Source organism: Saccostrea echinata, unplaced genomic scaffold (genome assembly GCF_033153115.1).
Source record: "Saccostrea echinata isolate AGI-Se365-2 ecotype Australia unplaced genomic scaffold, CSIRO_AGI_Sech_v1 ptg000056l, whole genome shotgun sequence".
Lineage (NCBI taxonomy): Eukaryota > Metazoa > Mollusca > Bivalvia > Ostreida > Ostreidae > Saccostrea > Saccostrea echinata.
The window spans coordinates 10,975,693-10,996,681 of record NW_026889805.1 but is presented as its reverse complement, the minus strand read 5'-3'; the positions used below and the strand labels follow the sequence as shown (position 1 = coordinate 10,996,681).

Below are 20,989 nucleotides of genomic sequence, written 5' to 3'. Positions count from 1 at the left end.
GACAGCCTTTAACAGTGGACATCAGCGAGAACAGAGGTAGTTTAGAGCCAAGTAGAAATTTGAGTTTTCAGGTCGATATCATGCTCCGGGGCTACAAAACTTAGACGAGCTCACTTTTGATCTCAGTCTAATACTTTTACTAAAGGAATTAATAGTGGAAAAGTGAGACTGAGATCATGTGAGCTTGTCTAAGTTTTTTGGCCCCAGGACTAGTTAAAAGAGAAAAGAATTTGTTGGAGAAGAGAATTCTAAAATGAAATAAGACAAAGTTTAAGGATGTTTACTGTAGCTTGATTCAAACTTGATACAAACTAAAATACAGCAGAGTACAGTTGAACTTCAGTACATATCTGGAACACGGATATCTTGAATACCATGGATATGTCGAAGTAATTTGGAAGTCCTAACCACATACATGTATTTCTAAAGTATTTTACTCTTGAACCCTCTGATATCTCAAAGTTTTTTCTCAGTCCCATTGAGTTGGAGATAATGAGGTTTGACTGTATTTAAGTGGGAAGCAGCTAGACCAAATCAGAACAGAGTGTGAAAGTGGATTGGTTTCTACAAATTATCAGATTTAAGAGACAATATGTTATGAGCCTTTAGGCAGCCTCACTGTCCAGAGATACCTGAATACCTGAACAAAATTACTGTAAAAAGATCTTAAGATTGGAACAACACAGTAGAGATCTACGGGTGTGGTAATTTAATAATGTCATATTTTAGTTTTATGATTTTGAGTTTTTTCAAATTTTGTAGTTTGGTCAAGTGTTTATTTAATAAATAAAATTCACACAAGAGAAATTAATCTATAGATTCCTGCAGGGAAAAAGGTCACCATCTGCTTTTTCTTGACAGCCCTCCAAATGTCTGTTGAATATATCACTGAATATATTTTTATATTTAGCTCTAATATTTTGAGCATTGTTTTTGTTAGATGTTGATGAGTGTGCCACAGACAATGGGGGATGTGAGAACTTGTGTATTAATACATATGGTGCATTTTACTGCTTCTGTGAGGATGAAGGGTTTGTGGTTCATGAGAATGGGAAAAACTGTACAGGTGAGCTAAAGTTTATACAGTCAGGTGAGCTAAAAACTGTACAGGTAAGCTTTAGTTTAAAACAGGTAAGATAAAAACTGTACAGGTAAGCTAAAGTTTATACAATCAGGTGAGCTTTAAACTGTACAAGTAAGCTTAGGTCTATACAGTCAGGTAAGCTAAAAAATGTACACAGGTAAGCTCAAATCTGTACAGGTAAGCTAAAAACTGTAAAGGTAAGCTTAAGTTTTAAACAGGTAAGCTAAAAACTGTACAGGTAACCTAAAATCTGTACAGATAAGCTATACACTGTACAGATAGGCTAAAAACTTCAAAGGTAAGCAAAAACTGTACATGTACAGGTAACTTAAAACTATATAGGTAAGCAATAAACTGTACAGGTAGGCTAAAAACTTTGAAGGGGAGTAAAAAAATACATTTACAAGTAAGCTATAAACTGTGCAGGTAAACTAAAAACTGTATAGGTAAGCTAAAAACTACAGGTAAACTAAAAACTTAAAAGGTAAGCAAAAAATTGTACAGGTGAGCTATAAACTCTACAATCAGGTAATCTACAAAAAGTAAGCTAAAATCTGTACTACACAGTTAATACATTTATCTGCAAAACAATAAAAAAGACCTTGTTATTAATCCATTTACAAAGGAATTTATAATGTGTAGCCTAATTTGAAGACGGGACTGAAATGCTTCTACAGCTGACTTTTTATCTGCAGTACCTGGTTAACTATATGGAAATACCCAATGAGGTTTAATTGTCCCCCGAAAGTGAGGGGACATTAAATCTCATTCATCTGTCAGTCTGTCTGCAAAAACTTTAACCTTGCCCATAACTTTTGATTGGTTGGAGATACATTGCTTTCATATTTCATATGTGTATTCCTTATGACAAGACCTTTCCTAAGGTATAAACATAGTTGACCCCATGCCCTTGACCATGGAGTTTGACCTACTTTTTCAAAATTTTACCAAATTTTAATGTTGGCCAATACTTCTAAATGGTTATGCTAGGCTTTCACATTTCACATGTGTATTCCTTGTGACAAGACCTTCCCTTTTGTACCAACATTTTTTTAAGCTTGACATTGAAGTTTCACTTACATTTTAAAAACTCTAACTTTCGCCAAAACTTTTGAATGGTTGGAGCTAGGGCTTTTATATTTGACAGGTGGATTCCTTGTGACAAAATTCGTCATTTGGAAACAACATTTTTGACCTGATGACATTGACTTTGGAGTTTGACCTACTTTTGAAAAACTTTTACATGTACCTTAGCAATGAGGTGTCATATGGGGGCATCAGTGTTTCACAAATACATCTTGTTTTAGCTTGCAGAAAACATCAGTACATTGATGACAGGAAAAAACTGTGTATAGACTGCCCAATGAACTCCATAGCAACACAGACCCACATAGCATCTTCCTTGAAGGATTGTTACTGTGACAGTGGTTACCAAGGAGATCCAGGAAGTGGTCTGGATTGTCTGGGTAATGTAACCACCTCTCCCCAAAAAACAATTTTAAAAAAAGTACATAATTATAAATGAAATGGTACTTTAATAAATGAAATTTGCAGTCTTATGTTTGTGCAATCTTCCTTGCAGAGTTGTACTTCATTCCTCTCTCAGAACTCTCTGCAATGGACTCTTGTCAAGATTTTTGACAAAAAGTTAAAAAATATGATTTTTTTTTTTCAAATTAAACTAATAGTTCTAGATCTTCTTAATAAATATCTACCTTGAACACTAGCACAGGCATTTAAGTTTAATGAATTTAAAAATAATGCAATTTTTCTCTTGCTTATCAGTGTGATATACGTTAGCCAAAGGTAGATGGTAGAGAGTACTTAGAAGTATTTGTGTTTTGTAGATATTAATGAATGTATAGGCAATACATTGAACTGCTCTGGAGGATGCATGAATCTGCCAGGAAATGCCATATGCACATGCCCACTAGGCTTCTTTCTTGAAAAGGACAATGTGAGCTGTAGTGGTCTGTATTTAAATTTTTTAATTTTTATTTATTTCATTAAAAATCTGAAAGATTGTATATAATTTAGTTTGAATTTATTGACTTCTTTAGCCTGAAGAATGTAAAATAAATTTTCTTGGTACACATTTTGTGGTACCAAGGATGAAAATAGAGAATTTTAGACAATGAAAATTTGTTAGCTAGGAAAAGTAAACTCAGTTCTTAGATTTTAGACCTTTTAAGAACTCTGTACAGAGTTACCCTGTTTTATTTACAGATGTGGATGAGTGCCAGAGCCATGATGGAGGATGTGAGGGGACGTGTGTGAACACACAGGGGTCCTACCACTGTCTCTGTCCGGTAGGGTATGAACTTAACTATGACAACCACACATGTCTTGACATTAATGAATGCTGGCTAGACAACTTCAGTTGTTTCCATGAATGTATAAATCTTGATGGCAGTGCTGAATGTGCCTGTTACCAAGGTTACAACTTACAGGATGATGGGAAATCGTGTGTTGGTAGGTAGTTGTTAGTAAATGGATTCAACTCTCGTTGTATCGTAAATAAGTATAAAAAATGTTTATAACAGTAAATTAAACTTTTATTTTGGACAGACATAGATGAATGTGCTGAGCCTGGAGTCCAGTTATGTGAGGACACGTGTACTAATACAGAAGGTTCCTACCGGTGCCACTGTACTAACCTTGGCTACAAACTGTCCTGGGATGACTCCTCATGCTCTGGTCTCTCTCTACTTGTAAAATAAATATTTACATTAGATATGTTAGTTCCTTATAAAGTGTGTTGAAAGCAACAGTATTTGTTATACCAATAATGGACAGGGAGGTCAAAAGGTTATGTATTGATTTTTTTTTTTACGTTACACGGAAGCTCATCTAGGACCTATCAAATATATTTTTGAATTCAATATACAGTGAAACTTGTCTAATCTGGATGTTGTGTATTCTGAAATCTTGTCTAATACGATGCCAACTTAAAGTCCTTTTCAATAAATTCCATTGTTTAAAATGTTGTCTAATCCGGAATATTGTCTAATTTGGCCAATTTCTTTGGAACCATTGGTGTCCAGATTAGACAAGTTTTACTGTAATTCATTTTATTTAAATACAACAGATTTGATTCATTATATCAAAGTTTTATTTCTTTTAATCCATTTTAATCTGTTATAAGAAATTTGTTGAATTCATTTAAACAGATTGACTCTAAGTTACAATATTCACTTTGTCAGCACAGCCATCAGAGTTATGTCAAAGTGAATGTTCAAAATTTACAATTCAATGCATAAATGACAAAAATTATTTGAACCTTCTGAATCAGTACTGATGCTGATTCTGCTATCTTTGAAAGAGATGATATCAGTTGATTAAATTTGGAGCAGTAAATATATATAACAGAGTTTTTGAAATATGGGGGGTTATTTATATGTTTTATTATGTTGTTGATAATTTTTTACTGCTGAGGCAATGATAATTTAGATACTATTGTAACTATACACAAAAACTCTCTAAAAAAGACAGAGTATTAATTAAGAGTATTACAGAGAAGACCACTATACACAATTCAAGTAATGAATTCATAAATTAAAACTTTTCCTTTTTTAAGCTGAATATTATTATCATTGATTAGAATGTGATCAAAGGGAGGTAACTTTAACTTTTTTTATTTACACAATTATTCTTTTCAAAGCCTTTTTGTTAAGGAGAGTACTTTGATTTTCCAGATATTAATGAGTGTATGGAGGGAGAGAATAATTGTGAGGATCGCTGTGTCAATGTCCTCGGCTCGTATCGCTGTGAGTGCACTGAGCCGGGATATACCGTCAGCTCAGATGGGCACACCTGTGAAGGTAACTCATTTGTTTTTTTTTAATTCAGTTGTATTATAATTTTGGTCCATTAGGTACTCCCTTTCTGATCAGAATGCTGAGATGAGAAACCAAGACTAAAATCAAAGTGGTCTAACTTAACAAAGGCAGAAACTGCTGAGAAGAGAGACCTCGATCATTTCAAATGTCCAAACAGAGGAAATTGAATTCCATTGATTAATAAGAATATTCGATGGCTTGTGGATATTTTCAAATGATACATTCTTCTTTGATAGATATAGATGAATGTCAAATGCCCAATTTGAACAAGTGCAAACATCGCTGTCTGAACCTTAATGGAGGATTTATCTGTCGATGTCATCCAGGCTACACCAATATTGGGTACTATGACTGTATACGTAAGTAACCAGCTCCTAGGAGAATTATTTTTCATTTGTTAAAATACTACTCACCCAAACTCTCATTTTAAGACATCAAAGACATTGCCACATTTTTTTTATAAAGCTCAATAACTTGTATGAACTTAAAAACCTTTGCATATTTCCAAATACTTCAGTTCTTTTAGATGCTGAAGTGCTTTGTCCATATTGTAAATTTTGTTGACAATGTTTGATCTTTACATTAATCTCACCCCTTTTTCAGCTTGTGCTGTTGGTTACTATAGCAACATAACTGACTTTGATTGTGTGAAATGTCCTGTACTATCTACAACCAAGGCCATTGCCAGCATCTCCATTGAGGACTGTGTTTGTGTGGAGGGTTACCATGGTAATCTGGCTCTGGGAGAGGCTTGCACAGGTAGGGCAGGAGTGTTCATGATTTCAGTTGAATTTTCTTTTGAGTAATAAAGTGAATTGATCAAAGGTAGAATTTGGATTCAAAAGCAGCTGGCTTTTTTGTTGCATAGCTAAATCTTTTTGAGGAAAAAAACCCTCTTGTTAGCTCACATGAGCTGAAAGCTCAAGTGCATGAGCTTTTCTGAAAACAATTTGTCTGACGTCCATCTGTTAACTTTTAACATTTTTAACTTCTTCTCAAGAACCACAGCTTGGCCAATTTCAACCAAACTAACACAAAGCATTCTTGGGTGAAGGGGATTTAAGTTTGTTCAAATGGTGGACCACAACCTCTTTCAAGGGAGATAATTAAGAATTACCAGTAGTGAAAATTAAAATGGCATCTTTTAAAAATCTTCATCTCAAGAACCACTGAGCCAGAAAAGATAAAACTTATAAGAAAGCTTTATTACATAATACAGATTCAAACTGGTTCAAATCATGACCCTGGGGATAGAGTGGGGACACAAGAGGTAATCAAAGTTTTATGCAAGAATAGTACATAGAAAAAAATCTTCTCAAGAACAGCAAAGCTATGATTAGTCATATTTATATTGAAGCATCCTCAGGTAGTATAGATTCAAGATTGTTCAAATCATGACCCCCAGGGGTAGGTTGGGCCATAGTAGACAATCAATTTAGTTTTAAATAGGAATACATATGAAAAATCTTGAAAATTCTACCTCTATAAAACAGCAAAGCCATTATTAGTCATATTGATATGCAAGCATCCTCAGGTAATTTATATTCAAGTTTGTAGATCTGATCCCTTGGGAATAGGTTGATGTTGCAATGTTGGATTAGTTTTACAAAGGAGTAATCAGTATATAGGAAGAAATCTTTTGAGAGACCACACTAAATCATAGTAATAAGCAACACAAAATTGTGTTGTATCACACTTGTATAATACAATAAGCTGTGTAGTATCAGTGTTTATTCAAGTATGAGCCATTGGGTTAGTGTTGGGCAAAAATCAGAGATCCAAATATGTACAGGAAATAGCAGGGCCGTATTGATTGTATTGATATTGAAGCATCCCAGTGTGGATTCAAGTTTGATTAAATCATACCTTCCTTAGTGGCAGATTCTGGTAAAAAAAAAATTAGCTGATGGAGAACAGGTGAGCCTTGTGGCCCATAGGCCTAATGTTTTTCAATATTATTGGTCTGTTGCAGCACATATGGTAACTCATATTACCACATGCTACTATTGACTTACCATTGCCATATATGCCAAAAACTAGATATTTCATATATCTACATTTTTGCCTTTTAGTTGAAAATATGTCCATAATCATCTTAATTTAATATGTACTGTACCTATTTTCCATACAAGTAATGCCCATAACCTTGTCATGACACAATTATTCATGCAAGCAATGAATCTGTGCCTAAGCTTCTATTATAGGGGAATTTAACAGGATTAACTAGGATAGACCCAGTAATTTAAGTCCCTCTGTGTAATGGTCTCTCAGACAGTTATAGGCAATTTTTTACTTGTAGGGATTGTGATGATAAAGCTGAGAAAATACTTATGAATATGTAAAACATAAATACATGTATTCAAAAGTCTTTTATTGGAGGCACAACATTTATCTTTGTAGATATCAATGAATGTGAGGTAGACAACTTTGGATGTGAACACAACATTTATCTTTGTAGATATCATTGCATGTGAGGTAGACAATGGTTATCTTTGTAGATGTCAATGAATGTGAAGAAGACAACATTTATAGTTGTAGATATCAATGAATGTGAAGAAGACAACATTTATCTTTGTAGATATTAATGAATGTGAGGTAGACAACATTTATCTTTGTAGATATCAGTGAATGTGAGGTAGACAACATTTATCTTTGTAGATATCAGTGAATGTGAGGTAGACAATGTTTATCTTTGTAGATATCAATGAATGTGAGTTAGACAATATTTATCTTTGTAGATGTCAATGATTGCTAGGTAGACAACATTTATCTTTGTAGATGTTAATGAATGTGAGATAGACAACTTTGGATGTGAACACAACTGTTACAACACTGAGGGGTCAGCTAAGTGTGGTTGTCGGGAAGGGTACCAGCTTAGTGAAGATGGCAGGAACTGCACAGGTAATACCTGCTGTAGCAGGAAAGAGGCTGTGTAATGAACTAGTTTACTTCCTATTAATAAACTTCTAAAATTATGTACTGTAAATCCATTTATTTCCACTCATGGGTCAAAATCTTTGTAGTTTGAAGAAAAGGTATTGGTTTGTGGGGATTGCTTTTGTGGATGCAAATGTGAACATGATTATTTTATATAAAGAACTGTGAATGATAGTATATTGTTCTGCCGCCTATCTCCAAGTCAATTTTCAAAAGATATCATATTTTAATTATTTTTCATATTTATATAGATATTTATGTGAATTTTCACAAAACATAACTTATTTTGGAAAATAAAGAGAGATAACTCTAACATTTTGGCAAAACTTGTTTTTCACTATAGACATCAATGGAAAATATTTTAACCCCCCCCCCCCCTTCCCGTGACACAAAAATTCCTTTTTACAGGTATTATGAATTGTTTTTTTGTTTGTTTTTTTTTTACAAATTCATACCAAAGCTTTTGTTGTTTCTTGGGGGGGGGGGGGCATGCATGTATGTTTACAGACAAAAAAACTGCAAAAATGGACATTTTACATACATTAAACATACAGAAAGATCCGAGGGTCATTTATCCATGTTCAAGAGTATTGGAAAATCTGGCTATGTTTTAAGACCTGATTTCAATGTATAAGAATTTCAACCCCCTCTTGTGAAAAGAATTGTAAATAAGAGCACTTAATGGTCTGACACTGGTTTTAAAATTATTTATCAATCACTTATGAATTCTTTTTTGCATTCAAATAAGTTTTAATGTCCAAAATGCTATTTGTATTGAATAAAATGGGTGTAAAATGTAGGCAGGAATCAAGAGTTAGCGTGCATAGTTCTTAAAATTTTATCATTTTGTGGAGGACATGAATTCATGGAACATGGCAAACCACAAAAATTTACCGGGTACCCCCTACAAAAATAAGTGATTTCACAGAAATGGGATAAATGTATTAAAATATGGAGTACTTAATTAAAAATTACAGGTAATACTTATGGAATGATTTAGTGTGTTTGGGTCATTATAATGTCCACCATCACCTATCTCCTTTGTAAATTGATAATAATTTTCTCTTTCAGATGTAGATGAGTGTATATTTAACAGTCACTACTGCATTGATCAGTGTATTAACTTACCAGGGACATTCAAGTGTGGATGTAGGGAGGGATTTGTTATTGGGTATGATGGCCGGTACTGCAATGGTAAGAAATAAACAATAACCTTGTAATGAACATGTCAATATACTTCCAAATCAAACAATAAGTAGTACATGTACAGCAAAGTGTGCAAATCTGATGCCAGATAGTACAGCACATTTCTGTACTCGTAAGGAGATGAATTCCAACATTTTTAGTGATACGAAAAATGAGCTACCATTTAAGGTATATTTGTGAGAGAGATCTTTATTTGTAGATGTAGATGAGTGTGCTACAGATAACCTTTGTGAGGACAGGTGTGAGAATACCTGGGGATCCTATGTTTGTCTATGTGGCAGACCAGGCACAGTGCTGGCAGCTGATGGAATCTCCTGTATCCGTAAGTATGTCTGTATTCGTAAGTATGTCTGTATCCATAATTATGTCTATATCCATATGTATGTCTGTATTCAAATGTATGTTTGTATCCATAAGTATGTCTGTATCCAAAAATATGTCTACTAATAATCTGGAAATATTTATTTTATCCATAAGTGTGTCCACTTGATCTGGAAATATCTCCTGTATCCCTAAGTGTGTCTTCTTTAACTGTAAATATGATTTTGAATATTTATACATATAAATACTTTTGTGTAAACAATATGTGCAATGTACCATGTTTTGATAATCTGCAGTCATTTTAGAACATTTACTCTCTAGTTTTCTTCCCTTTTTTCTTGGGTCTATTTTCAAAACAAAAAAACAGAATTAGAAGGGCATATTACATGTATCAAAGATCATGCTTTTAAGGGGACGACTATTTGATTGGGGGGGTTGTTTGTTTGTTTTGTTTTTTTTTTGGTCAGACTTTTTGAAGTGAAGAAAATAAAGAAAATAACCTGCCCTTGATCATCTTGGAAATAAATAATCTGTTGTTCAATGATATAAAAATAACCCGAATCAAATGGTCATCCCTTAATCCTATCATTCTGTTAATAAAATTAAAGTTTTGTTTAGTATAAATTAAATGCAAAATTACACTAAATCACTGAGTCATTAGTCATAAAAATCATCTGGAAAAATGAAGTTACGAAACAAAATCACAAAATTAATCTGCATGTAAGATATTAGACCCTACTTAGATTTTTAGACACACAATCACAAGCAAATCTGCAATGTTAATGAAAATTGATAATTCAGAGTCTGTCAATAATATATTTTTTTTCCTGATTATAGCATCCTTTGAAAAACTCCAGTGTCCAGAAGATATCTTTATTGAAGTATTCCAACACTATCCCTTTGCTGAAATAGATGTCCCTGACCTTGTGAATTTGGATCATGTGACTGTGACTCCAGATTGGATTCGGGACAAGAAAGAATTCCCTGTGGGGTCAGTGACTGTGACGATACAGACCCATCCTAACTCCCTCATCAATGACTCCTGCACCTTCACTATCAATGTTCTTGGTAAGAAGATGTGTCTACCATCAATAAAGCCCCATTTCTTGGATTCAATTTTACCTGTTTAAGTATTTTTAGCTCACCTAAGCCAAAGACTTGAGAATTTCTGATTATAGAATATCCAATGTTTTCTCTCTAGCTATCTATCATCTACCATGTGTCATGTGTAGTAGAAAATTTGCACATTTTCAACTTTTTCTCCACAGCCACTGAGCCACTTCATCATCATTAACTCTAAATTAATGTCACTTTTAATAATTTTTTTCCTTACTTTATTAGGGAACATACATGTACATAGTTAATCAAATTTTTGACAACTAAATATCATATTTCTTGTAGAAATCTGTGATGTAGGGAGATACAAAGCTTCAAACAGCACCAAGTTTAAGGCAGTCTGTCTGAATTGTGAAATTGGAACCTATCAGAATGAACGTGATAAAACCTCATGTAAACACTGCTTCCAGGGAATGTATCAAGATGAGATTGGCCAATCAGATTGCAAGTACTGTGCACCTGGAACTTTCCAGAATAGAACTGGCCAATCAGAATGTTTGTTATGTCCTGCTGGATCCTATCAAGATGAATATGGGCAACACAAATGTAAGATTTGTCATGCTGGAACATTTCAGTGGGAAGAAGGTCAGGACATTTGTTTCTACTGTCCTGTGGGTACATTCCAGGATTTAACTAGTCAGGCCAAATGTAAACCATGTGAATCAGACCATTACCAGGATGAGATTGGTGCCAGCTGGTGTAAAATATGTCCCCCGGACATTAGGTTGTACCCTGACAGTGTGGCTATACAGCAGCAGTGTCCTGAACTAAACTGAAATGTGAAATGCGCATTGATGTGATATGAAGCTGTAAACCATTTCACATAGCATTTACCAAAGTTTGTACATTCTACATTTGAAATCTGTGTGCATATTTTACAAATTTAACACATAACAATTTCAAGTGAAATACTCTATTACATGTACTTAATTCCTTGAACATGTTGAATAAAATTGATACTTTCCCTGAACAATTGTTATGTTTATTTTTATGTCATTATGTGACTTTTATGTCAAATCATTTTGATTTATTTTCTGGAGGGGAAAAAGATTTTCTGATATTAAAAAAATCGATTAATGATATTATACATATTTTACAAGGATAGCTAGTTAGGTTCATGAGAATATTTAATTCTCCTCTGACCTTGCAAGTAACTTTTTTGTAACATCCAACAGTGTCCAAGGGGTCTTCATGTCCGTCGCATTGGAATCATCATTGTTCGTGGGGGACTAAGGGCCCTGTCACACCAAGCTGCGTCCCCACGGAGATATTACGGCGTTGCTAAATGTTTAAAATAGCTGAGGAATCGCAGGGAAATTACACAAATTTCTGTAAAATGTTCACAATGTGAAGATGTCACGGCATCCCTACGGCGACCGACGCGTTTCTACGGCGTTCTCGCGGCGTGCTACTGTCTTCCTACGGAGATCTCTTGGCGATTGACTGCGCTTCCGAGGAGTTTTCACAGCGTGTAAGGAGTTGTCACCTCGCGTTCATGGCGTTCTCACTGCGCTGGCTGCGTTCACAATACGTCCACAATGCGTTCTTCAACCATGGATAGATATACAGGAGCGTAACACATTTTTTTTTTTAAAGATTCATGTTATATGACAAAAAGACTTCTACTCATGCTAAGAAATATTCTTTAATTAAAAATGATCTATTTGAATAATTTAGTGCTAAATTATTGACAGTTTTATTATTAAAACCCTTCTTTTTTTCCAATTTTATCAATTCAGATGTGTTCTTATCTTTTCTTTGATTTTATTATGAATGTAAAATAAAAAATAATAATAAACACACTGAAAAGTTGTTATAAAATTTAAGTAATTCCACCGCAACTCTCTTGAAACAACAGAACAAGTTCTGGTCACTTCACAGTTCTACTCCCGTGCTCTTGGTCAGGAGTGCAAAATATACGCTAGAATTATTGCTGACCAAACATGAGGCCATTGCTCTCGTTTTGTGAGCTGACTGACAACGCTCCAACAACGCCTTGAAAGCGCATTAATGTGATCGCCAACGGACGCGGTAGAAACGCCAAGGGAGCGCAATGATCGCATTGACAACTCCTTGTCGCTGTGTAATCGCATTCAAAAAAAAAAATAACAATTAAAAAATTAATTAATCTCATTAGAAGCGCCGTAAAAGCGCGATAGAAACGTAGTGATATCTCCAAGGACTCCAAAGACACGAGGTCTCCGTGGAGGCGCAATCTACTATCACTGCGTTGATGCTGCGATCATGTGCGTCTTCACGGCGGTCCCTCTGCGTTGTTGGAGATCTCACCGCGCTGCTACCTCGATCATACTACGTTTCTACTGCGTTCTTATCGGACCGCGCACACACGGCGCGTACTTTGTGCATGCCCAAAGTGCGTGCCGTCCCCTGACGTTCTAGGAGAGCCTATGCGACCCTACTGCGTTCAGTGGAAATCTCACCGCGTTGTCACGGCGCTGTATATAGGAGACTCTATTGCGCTCACCTCGGCGTTTTTCATTTTTTATTGACGCCGTGCGATCGCCGTGAGGACGCAGTCCCGGTGTGACAGGGGTTTTATATTGGTGGATTTAGCAAGTCACCCTTACCCCCGTTCACACAAACGTTTATTTTGTAAATCTATTTATTCATTTAATAGGCCTACACAGTCTCGTAAAATCTCACTTCCGGTAAACTACTTCCGGAGACAACTTGGAGATCGATATATAGTGCAATTATAGTAGATTGGCGGCGTATACGGTTATGACAATTTGTTTTGTATTCGATTGTAACCACCAAGGGTTGAGAAAAACATGTAAGATGTTTCGCTTCCCAACCAGCCTCGCATTGGCGAAGAAATGGGAAAAACTTTGCAGGTACGTATCATCACTTATCATATCTTTGACCTTTGTCATCTGTTTGTACGTAGAATGCTGTATACATTTCAGAGCATGTATCAATATATGACTTTTTAAAACGTTTATTAATAAAACAGACGTAAGGATAGAAGCATGATCCCTCAGAATGACAGGATCTGCAGCTGTCACTTTGTAGATGGTGAGAAGCGTAATGGCCCCACCCTCTTCCCATGGAGTTGTGGAAAAATGTTCAATTTCCCTGATCCGAGCAAAATAAACAGGTACTGTATAACAGGGCTACTTTTATATAGTGTAGTAAAACATGATTTTGTTTATATGTTTTTCTGATGGAATAAACAATCATATATTAACTGATTAAAGCTAAGTTTTCAGTGCATAAAATGTTACATTTTATTTTTGTTCAGCTTGTCGAGAACCGGAAAAAAAGAGATAAAAGAAAAAGCAGTCTCTGAAGACCAGTGTGAATCTACTGCAATGTCATGTCAACCATTACACGTTTCTCTAGATCACACCTATCAGGCTTCATATCATCAGTTAAAAGAAGAGAATCAGGTAAATATGACAGCTGTACACAAAAATAAGTGACATAGTGCATGTACTTCAATAGTAGCAATAGCATTCACCTTATTAAGAAAAAAATGTCTGATAGGATATATTAAAACTTGGTGTCTTTGGTATTTTACCTGGTACATGTTTTAATTCTTATTTGTAAGTCGGTATATGTACATTTTACATGTATTCACCAGAACCTGAGGCGTGAGGTTGAAGAACTAAGAATACAGGTCAGGATGATGTCAACAAAGCGAGCATTCAGGATTGGTGATATCATAAGTGAAGAAAGGAAGGTACGTTTCGGAAGATAAATAGTATAAATATATCAGGTATTATATAACATGTATATTATAGTATAAATAGTATATATAAGATAAATAAGTTTAATTTTGTTATCATTCAATATAGACATTAAATTAAATTTCAGCTATAAAAACCTTGTTAAAACGTTTAAATTTATAGTTGAAAATCTCCTTTCATAAAAATAAGCTGTGATCACACATGTCTTTGAACACGATACTTTGCGGTTAAGTATTTTCATTTCAGTTTACATGTTTATTGTGATAATGGGCCAACTGCTGGACAGTTCATCAGCCTGTGATAAATGACTGGATAAGTGCTAGAACATCCAATGCCAGGAAAGAAAATAAATCTGCTTATATCTTGTAAAACTGTTTATATGAAATACTGCTGGACAGTATTTTCATTTTCATGGGCAAATAAATTTGAATAATAAAAGAAAAGAAACATTCTTGACACTGTGTTTTTAATGTCATGTTTTGATATAGATGCTGATGTACACAAGTCTACGTCCTGACATGTTTCTTGCCATTGATGAAATGATGCAGAGGTTCCAGATAAAGTATATTGATGGATGGACACCATCTTTCATTTCCTTGACTGACCAATTGTTGATGACTTTAATGAAACTGACAATGAACACCCCATTTTTGGACCTAGCTGAGAGGTTCAACACTAGTGCGTCATCTGTAAATAACATTGTAACTTCTCAGATTTGTGCATTGCATGAAGTTTTATATGAAGGACTCGTAGAGAGTCGCATTCCTTCTCTCCAAAAGTGCAAGGGGTCTATGCCTATAAGTTTTGGGGATTTCAGTTCATGTAGAATAGTACTTGATGCGACGGAAATCACCCAGGATGTTCCAGGGAATGACATGAGATTGCAGGCCAGCACATATAGTGGATACAAAAATTCACACACTGTTAAAAGTGTTACAGGTGTTGCACCAAATGGTGCTTTGGTATTTATTAGTAAATTGTACCCTGGCAGCACATCTGATGTTGCAATTGTAGAACATTGTAAGGTCTTAGAACAGTTAGCACCAGGTGATATGATCTTAGCAGACAAAGGGTTCACTATTCACAAGTTGTTGCCCCAAGGAGTACATTTAAATATTCCTCCCTTTCTCACATCTAAATCCCAGTACACCCCCAGTGAGGTCCAGCTATGTAGAAAAATAGCCAAGTCTCGCATACATGTTGAAAGAGCAAATGAGCGCATTAAAAATTATGAAATTTTAAGGCATGTCCCTCAGCAATTTAGATACATTTCTACAAAAGTCTTTCAATTATGCTGTGTTTTAGTCAATTTTCAGGATCCTCTCATGCAAGAAATTGCTCAGAATTTTGCAAGTGTAGACAACTAAGATGTTAAAATTAGAATATGTTTTCACCATGTTTAATGTTATATTTTATAGCTGTTGTACATAAGGAAGAAATTTACAGAAATAAAAGTCTGTCAAAACAGATATGTTAATTCCCCAATTGACGTCTTTGTTAATTCTAACAATAGCACAGTCTTTTGGTGTCCAGACCATGAAATCACACAAGGACTTTCCAGTTATGTAAAGTTGTCCTTGAACTTGATCATAGTATTGGTGGTTTTCTCGTAATCTGTATGATTTCACTCCATGAAAATCCTGAACCTCTGTATGAAAAAATAAATAAAAATATATTTGTCTCATTTTTATAGAATAAGAATTTTCATTGGTGCTTCAAACATTAAAACACAATATTATGTATTTAGTATAAATTTATAAGTAATTTGTTCCTTACAATAAAGTGAGAACGCTAATTATATGCCTTGAGTACTAGCATTATAATTACAACAGGAGGAGAAAACTTTTAACAATTGTTACATGGGTACCTAACTTTATCATATAAAACATATATATTGGAGTTATTGAAAATAATTAACATTTTCAAAAAAATACTTAATATACACTATTATTACCTAGGCAGAAATCATTTACTTTTTCAATAGCTTCTGGAATGGTCATATTCTTCGCTGAAAAGGGGCATTTCACCTCCAGAATTTCTGGCTTAACGTTTAACATCTCTAACATGTCAGCTAGTCCTGGATTCTGATAGTTGAATTCGAATGCAGCTGGGCGACGAATGAGTCCATCTGGGCTTGACCCAAGAACCCCATTACAGTGTAGCCAGATACCTTATAAATAGCATTATAAAGTTACAGGATAACATTATAAAGCAACACTCCGAATATTGTTATGCACTTATGTACAAGAAGACTTGTTATAAACATAACATCAAAACAGTATATTCATACTCATTATCTTCAACTTCAGTTTAATAACTGAATTTTAAATTATCTCAAGTACAATTTTTTTTATTATTATTTATTTGCCTTAAAGAAATTAACATTTTGCTTGATTTATGAAAGAAAAATACCAACCTGTTGGCTCTACAACTGCATCCCCAAAAGTTTTGTACTTTTCAATGGCGACTTTTTCATTGCACATCCCCCAAATAATAGCATCCTTTTTTGACAGATCATAAGCTGAACATAGTCTTTTGTATAAGGAGATAGGATATCTATTAAATAAGGAGCAAGAACATCTGTTAAATAAGGATCAAATTTTCAATATTTTTGATTTAATTAACTGCTTTTACATGTATTATTTAATTAAATGTACATATAAAGGCATATAACTACAGGTATACCTATTTCTCTTGATCGCTGCCAAAACACAACCAAAGTTTGATGCTGTTAATCTATTCTTCCTAACAGATGACCACATGCAATTTTCTTTTTGACCAGTGGTAAGAGAGGCAATCTACAAAAGTCCTTAAACTTAAACAACATTCAAATTAAAACTGAATACTTTCAACTCACTACACAACTTTTTTGTCTTTACCTGTTGGATTTGTTGCTCATTAATCATTAATTTTTGCTTCATCCAAGCAATCGGATTTTCCGCAGAAATAAATTCCTGGCTAGATATGAGGTCTTCAACTAGAGGCACTGCAAGTGTGGGTACAGGCGGCTCAGGGGATAGTATCCAATGCATTGCTGTTGATTAAATTAAAAAAAAATTTAAACCCTCATAGAAAAATAAGGCAAATACTCAATAACCCTGTATTAAACTGCAGTTACATTACCAATTATTAATACCAGTATATATGTTTAATATTTTTTCAAACTTATTTTATTCACTACTTCAAATAAGTGTGGGATTTCAATGTATACAATGACATGTGAAAAGAATGTACAAATAACTCCTTCAGAGTAAAAGAAATAGGTTTAAACATAATAAAAGTGTATTATTAAAAGTTTAATACAAAAACAAGAACAAAAAAAAGACAAGAACAAAGCTAAACATGTGACAATAAAAAAAAGGATCAGATTAACCTGAAAATCTCCCCACAGTAGTCAATTTCTGATATAGGAACTCCCTGTCCCTATCATTGACTGGCCTATTTGTTGCCCTAATAATTTTTGACAAAGGTTAAAAAAATAGAGCAAAATAAAATGCTAAATGGTTTAACACAAAGGCCTACCATGCAAAATAATTAAATCTGATACTTAAGGTACACTACATATTATCATTCACTACATACTGTAAATTGAAATACAAGTTAAATGCAAACATACATACACACACACATATCTCTCTCTCTCTCTCTCTCTATATATATATATATATATATATATATATAATCATATATATTTTGCACATTAGTAAATGTAGTAATCATGAGCTAGCTAACCTGTAATTTACAAATCTGTCTGCTGCAGGGAAAAGGTCCTCCATTGTCTTGGTTTGTCGAGGTGGGACCGACTTCGGATTTTTCACCCACGACTGCCGAACATCTGTCTTGGAGACATTCTTATACCTGTTGAGAATTAAATACCTGACATACATACTTATTTTATTGAAATGTGTTTAGAACTTGTCCACCAGGGATTGAAAAGAAGTTACATATATTAACATGCATAGCATATTTTATTATGCTTGTAGGTCCATCGAATGCTTTAAAATAAATTCAATAGATTTATAAGTTGTTTATTGACTAAATAAATTTAGATTAGATTACCCATAGAGAAGGAGGCTAGCCTTATGGTGACATTTATCCTGCCCATTAACACACTCACAGGTGCTGTTCTCCACATTATAATTCGTTCCAAGACTAATCTATATATTATATATCCATTAATAATATATTGATATATTTAGCTCATATATAAGTAGAATCAAACAAAACGTTTTCTTATCATTTTATTTTGTGTATTCAGTCTCAAAATGAAGGGAAATCCGCCTACCGTTACATTATAACTCCTGTCTCGCATTGAAGCTTGGACCACACCGCGGACGTATGAAGCTTCCTGGTCATAAATAAACCTCAGTACATGGTCAGAATGTACAGCTATTTCAGATTTTCTGCTCAATTTTTTGGTTCCAGCTGTATAATTTGCCCAATATAAGATAGAAAACGCCATCGCACTATTTACTGCACACCGGCCGACATGTTTGTTTATCTCCAAAACTGAAATCTCGCGAAGTCTCGCGTAACACTGTGTAGGCCTATCTATCGTACAAACAAGTAACCCACGAAATTACGTCCCCACGAACAAGTAACATTTTGCTTGCCCACGAACATTGACCCCCACGCATTAAAATAATTCCAGAGTAACTTGCATAAATCGAGGGAGACCCTACCGCATCAGCGAAGCAGTAAAACTTCCCTTACAATCCGCCTGCATTTCCCCCGCTCAGGGAAGCTTCTGAGTATCTAAAGCCTCTCCAATAACGACAATCTCTGTCTTTTAAGCACTGATACTATGGCTGTAAATGGACACAAAGTCCTGGCCTTAGAGCTTCCTGACTGAAAATAAACATACTTTAATTTACTGTAAAATAACATCGTGTCATGTCTTAATCTTTGAAATTCTACGTAATATTGGTCATTTTAATCTCGAAATTACATAAAGCGAGAACTGTATGCAAAAATAATCCTGCTGCCACCCAGTGAGAAGCCATCCCGAGTGTCACATCGAGTTTGAAGACTAATGAACTTAATTACTAAAATATATGGCCTACAAGGTACTGATGAAGCTAAATTCTATCGCAATATTTCATAACCATATAAGGTATTAGGAAAGAAACCTTCTGAGGGTTAACTTTGATATAGAATTTTAAGTCGAACGTCGAAAAGATATAGATACACCGAAAAGTGAGGAGGAGTGTTTGAGAAAACGGAGCACTTTTATATGTCCTTTGTTACTTCTGGGGGTTGTCTGGTAGTTGCTCCCTTCCGTAAAATATAATTCTCGGAACTAATATGTCCATACCTATGAAAAAATTTAAGTTTTCTCACCTTGTTTGTCTTTTCACCGCTTGGGGGCCGCCACCCGTTGTCACGTATAACCGCCACCCCAAATGTAGCGTTCTAACCGGTGTGCAAACCCAACTCCCCAACTCCGGCATATCTATATAGAAAAGCTAGCTAATTCGCGAAACAGTATGTTCCCTATATACTGTCCGCTATACTAGTTTAGTTTATTTGAAAATGAATAGCAGTGAGTACAAACATACAGTGAAGGAAAATCAAAAAGGATTCGGAAACAAAGTACAAAATTTATACTAATCCGTCTCCCTTATATTTGATAATGAAATTATTCAGCTATTACATGTATTAGGTAGAACGAAATAGATATACGGTTTTATGCAATATATGGTGGCATATTAATTTCTGCCCCCTGCATGCAAGATAAATTATGTCAACATGCGAGAAAAGTTTGTCAACATGCAAGATAATTATGCCTCAGTGCATGCAAGATAAGTATGTTGACATGCAAGTTACCAATGTTTTCAGAGAATCTGATTTAATATTGATAAATTTACTTACTGGTGCCAATATCTGACATCATACATCCAATAAGTCGCATATGTCAACATAATTATGTTGCATCTTGGTTGTATATGTCAGCAGGGACCTATTTACTTCCCTGGTGTCAGATACTGGCATTAGTAAGTAAATTTAGCCACATCAAAATTATGTTCTCTATAAATAACAATGCATGGGCCAAGACTGTCCCTTTGGTACTCCAGGAAGGACATCAGCCGTGGATTAGATATATGACCATCAGGCCCGTAGCAGCGGTTGCAAAAGTGGGGGAGGTGGCAAATTAAAAAAAAAATTGACAAGCAAAAAAAAAAAAAAAAAAAACAAACAAACAAACAAACAAAAAAATCAACCGTCCAAATCCTGAAATTTGCCAGTGCTCGACCTTAATGCAACAAAGAGTGGGGGAGGGGGGGGGGCACAATATAAAGGAAAATTTTCTATAGTAAAAAAAAATACTACACTCAGAAAAAGGGGCGGGACCCAATCCCCCCCCCCCCCCCCCGCGGGCCTGACCATCTAGTAGTACTTGCAGTTGAAATGATAAATCCGATTTGTTTAAGGTTAGACTTTCAGATAGCAGTGTTTCTTGTGAATTTATTGATGAAAATTATGAACATTTATACTTTCTGAATTATGAAACTATAATAAATTTTAATTCAGATTTATTTAACACCATAAGTATATTAGACCTTGAAACAATCCGATTATTTGGGGACCCAAGTGTGGGCCACCAAAATAACGTAAATGAAGATTTTTAAAGCTGGATTTACAAATTAATAAATAAAAAAAAATCGTAAAAATTTTAACTGTTTAACTTTAATGATCAGCATAATCATTCCTATCTTCTACAACCCCTCTCTTTTCCTCTCTTTTCTCTAGTCTAGCTCTTTTACATTTTTAATATA

The 20,989-nt window shown here is 34.6% G+C and overlaps 4 protein-coding genes across 4 annotated transcripts in view; 3 read left to right on the top strand and 1 right to left on the bottom strand.

Annotated features, from left to right (window-relative positions):
- The window catches only part of LOC133173622 (fibrillin-3-like), a 35,331-nt gene extending 23,868 nt beyond the window's left edge, over positions 1–11,463 (top strand). The window contains exons 11-23 of the mRNA XM_061308601.1: positions 941–1,066; positions 2,392–2,550; positions 2,932–3,054; positions 3,311–3,556; positions 3,653–3,781; positions 4,780–4,905; positions 5,160–5,282; positions 5,527–5,682; positions 7,702–7,824; positions 8,932–9,054; positions 9,266–9,388; positions 10,225–10,455; positions 10,789–11,463. Of these exons, the coding sequence (XP_061164585.1) occupies positions 941–1,066; positions 2,392–2,550; positions 2,932–3,054; positions 3,311–3,556; positions 3,653–3,781; positions 4,780–4,905; positions 5,160–5,282; positions 5,527–5,682; positions 7,702–7,824; positions 8,932–9,054; positions 9,266–9,388; positions 10,225–10,455; positions 10,789–11,279 (2,279 nt within the window). The 3' untranslated portion in view covers positions 11,280–11,463. The remainder of the gene's footprint in view (positions 1–940; positions 1,067–2,391; positions 2,551–2,931; positions 3,055–3,310; positions 3,557–3,652; positions 3,782–4,779; positions 4,906–5,159; positions 5,283–5,526; positions 5,683–7,701; positions 7,825–8,931; positions 9,055–9,265; positions 9,389–10,224; positions 10,456–10,788) is intronic.
- A 2,017-nt stretch (positions 11,464–13,480) lies between these two features.
- LOC133173669 (uncharacterized) lies at positions 13,481–14,316 on the top strand. Its single transcript, XM_061308656.1, has 3 exons — positions 13,481–13,621; positions 13,766–13,913; positions 14,108–14,316. The coding sequence occupies exons 1-3, from the start codon at positions 13,494–13,496 to the stop codon at positions 14,222–14,224; spliced, it is 393 nt and encodes a 130-aa protein (XP_061164640.1). The 5' UTR covers positions 13,481–13,493; the 3' UTR covers positions 14,225–14,316.
- Positions 14,317–14,701: 385 nt separating this feature from the next.
- Positions 14,702–15,580, top strand: LOC133173621 (uncharacterized). The gene has a single exon (XM_061308600.1). It carries the CDS (start codon positions 14,702–14,704, stop codon positions 15,578–15,580), a length of 879 nt encoding a protein of 292 aa, XP_061164584.1.
- Positions 15,581–15,596: 16 nt separating this feature from the next.
- Positions 15,597–18,637, bottom strand: LOC133173372 (uncharacterized). The gene is made up of 8 exons (XM_061308356.1): positions 18,499–18,637; positions 18,273–18,370; positions 17,946–18,071; positions 17,093–17,247; positions 16,899–17,011; positions 16,630–16,769; positions 16,168–16,383; positions 15,597–15,861 (listed from the first exon to the last, which is right to left on the bottom strand). Exons 4-8 carry the CDS (start codon positions 17,243–17,245, stop codon positions 15,626–15,628), a joined length of 858 nt encoding a protein of 285 aa, XP_061164340.1. The 5' UTR covers positions 17,246–17,247; positions 17,946–18,071; positions 18,273–18,370; positions 18,499–18,637; the 3' UTR covers positions 15,597–15,625.
- Positions 18,638–20,989: the final 2,352 nt, after the last annotated feature.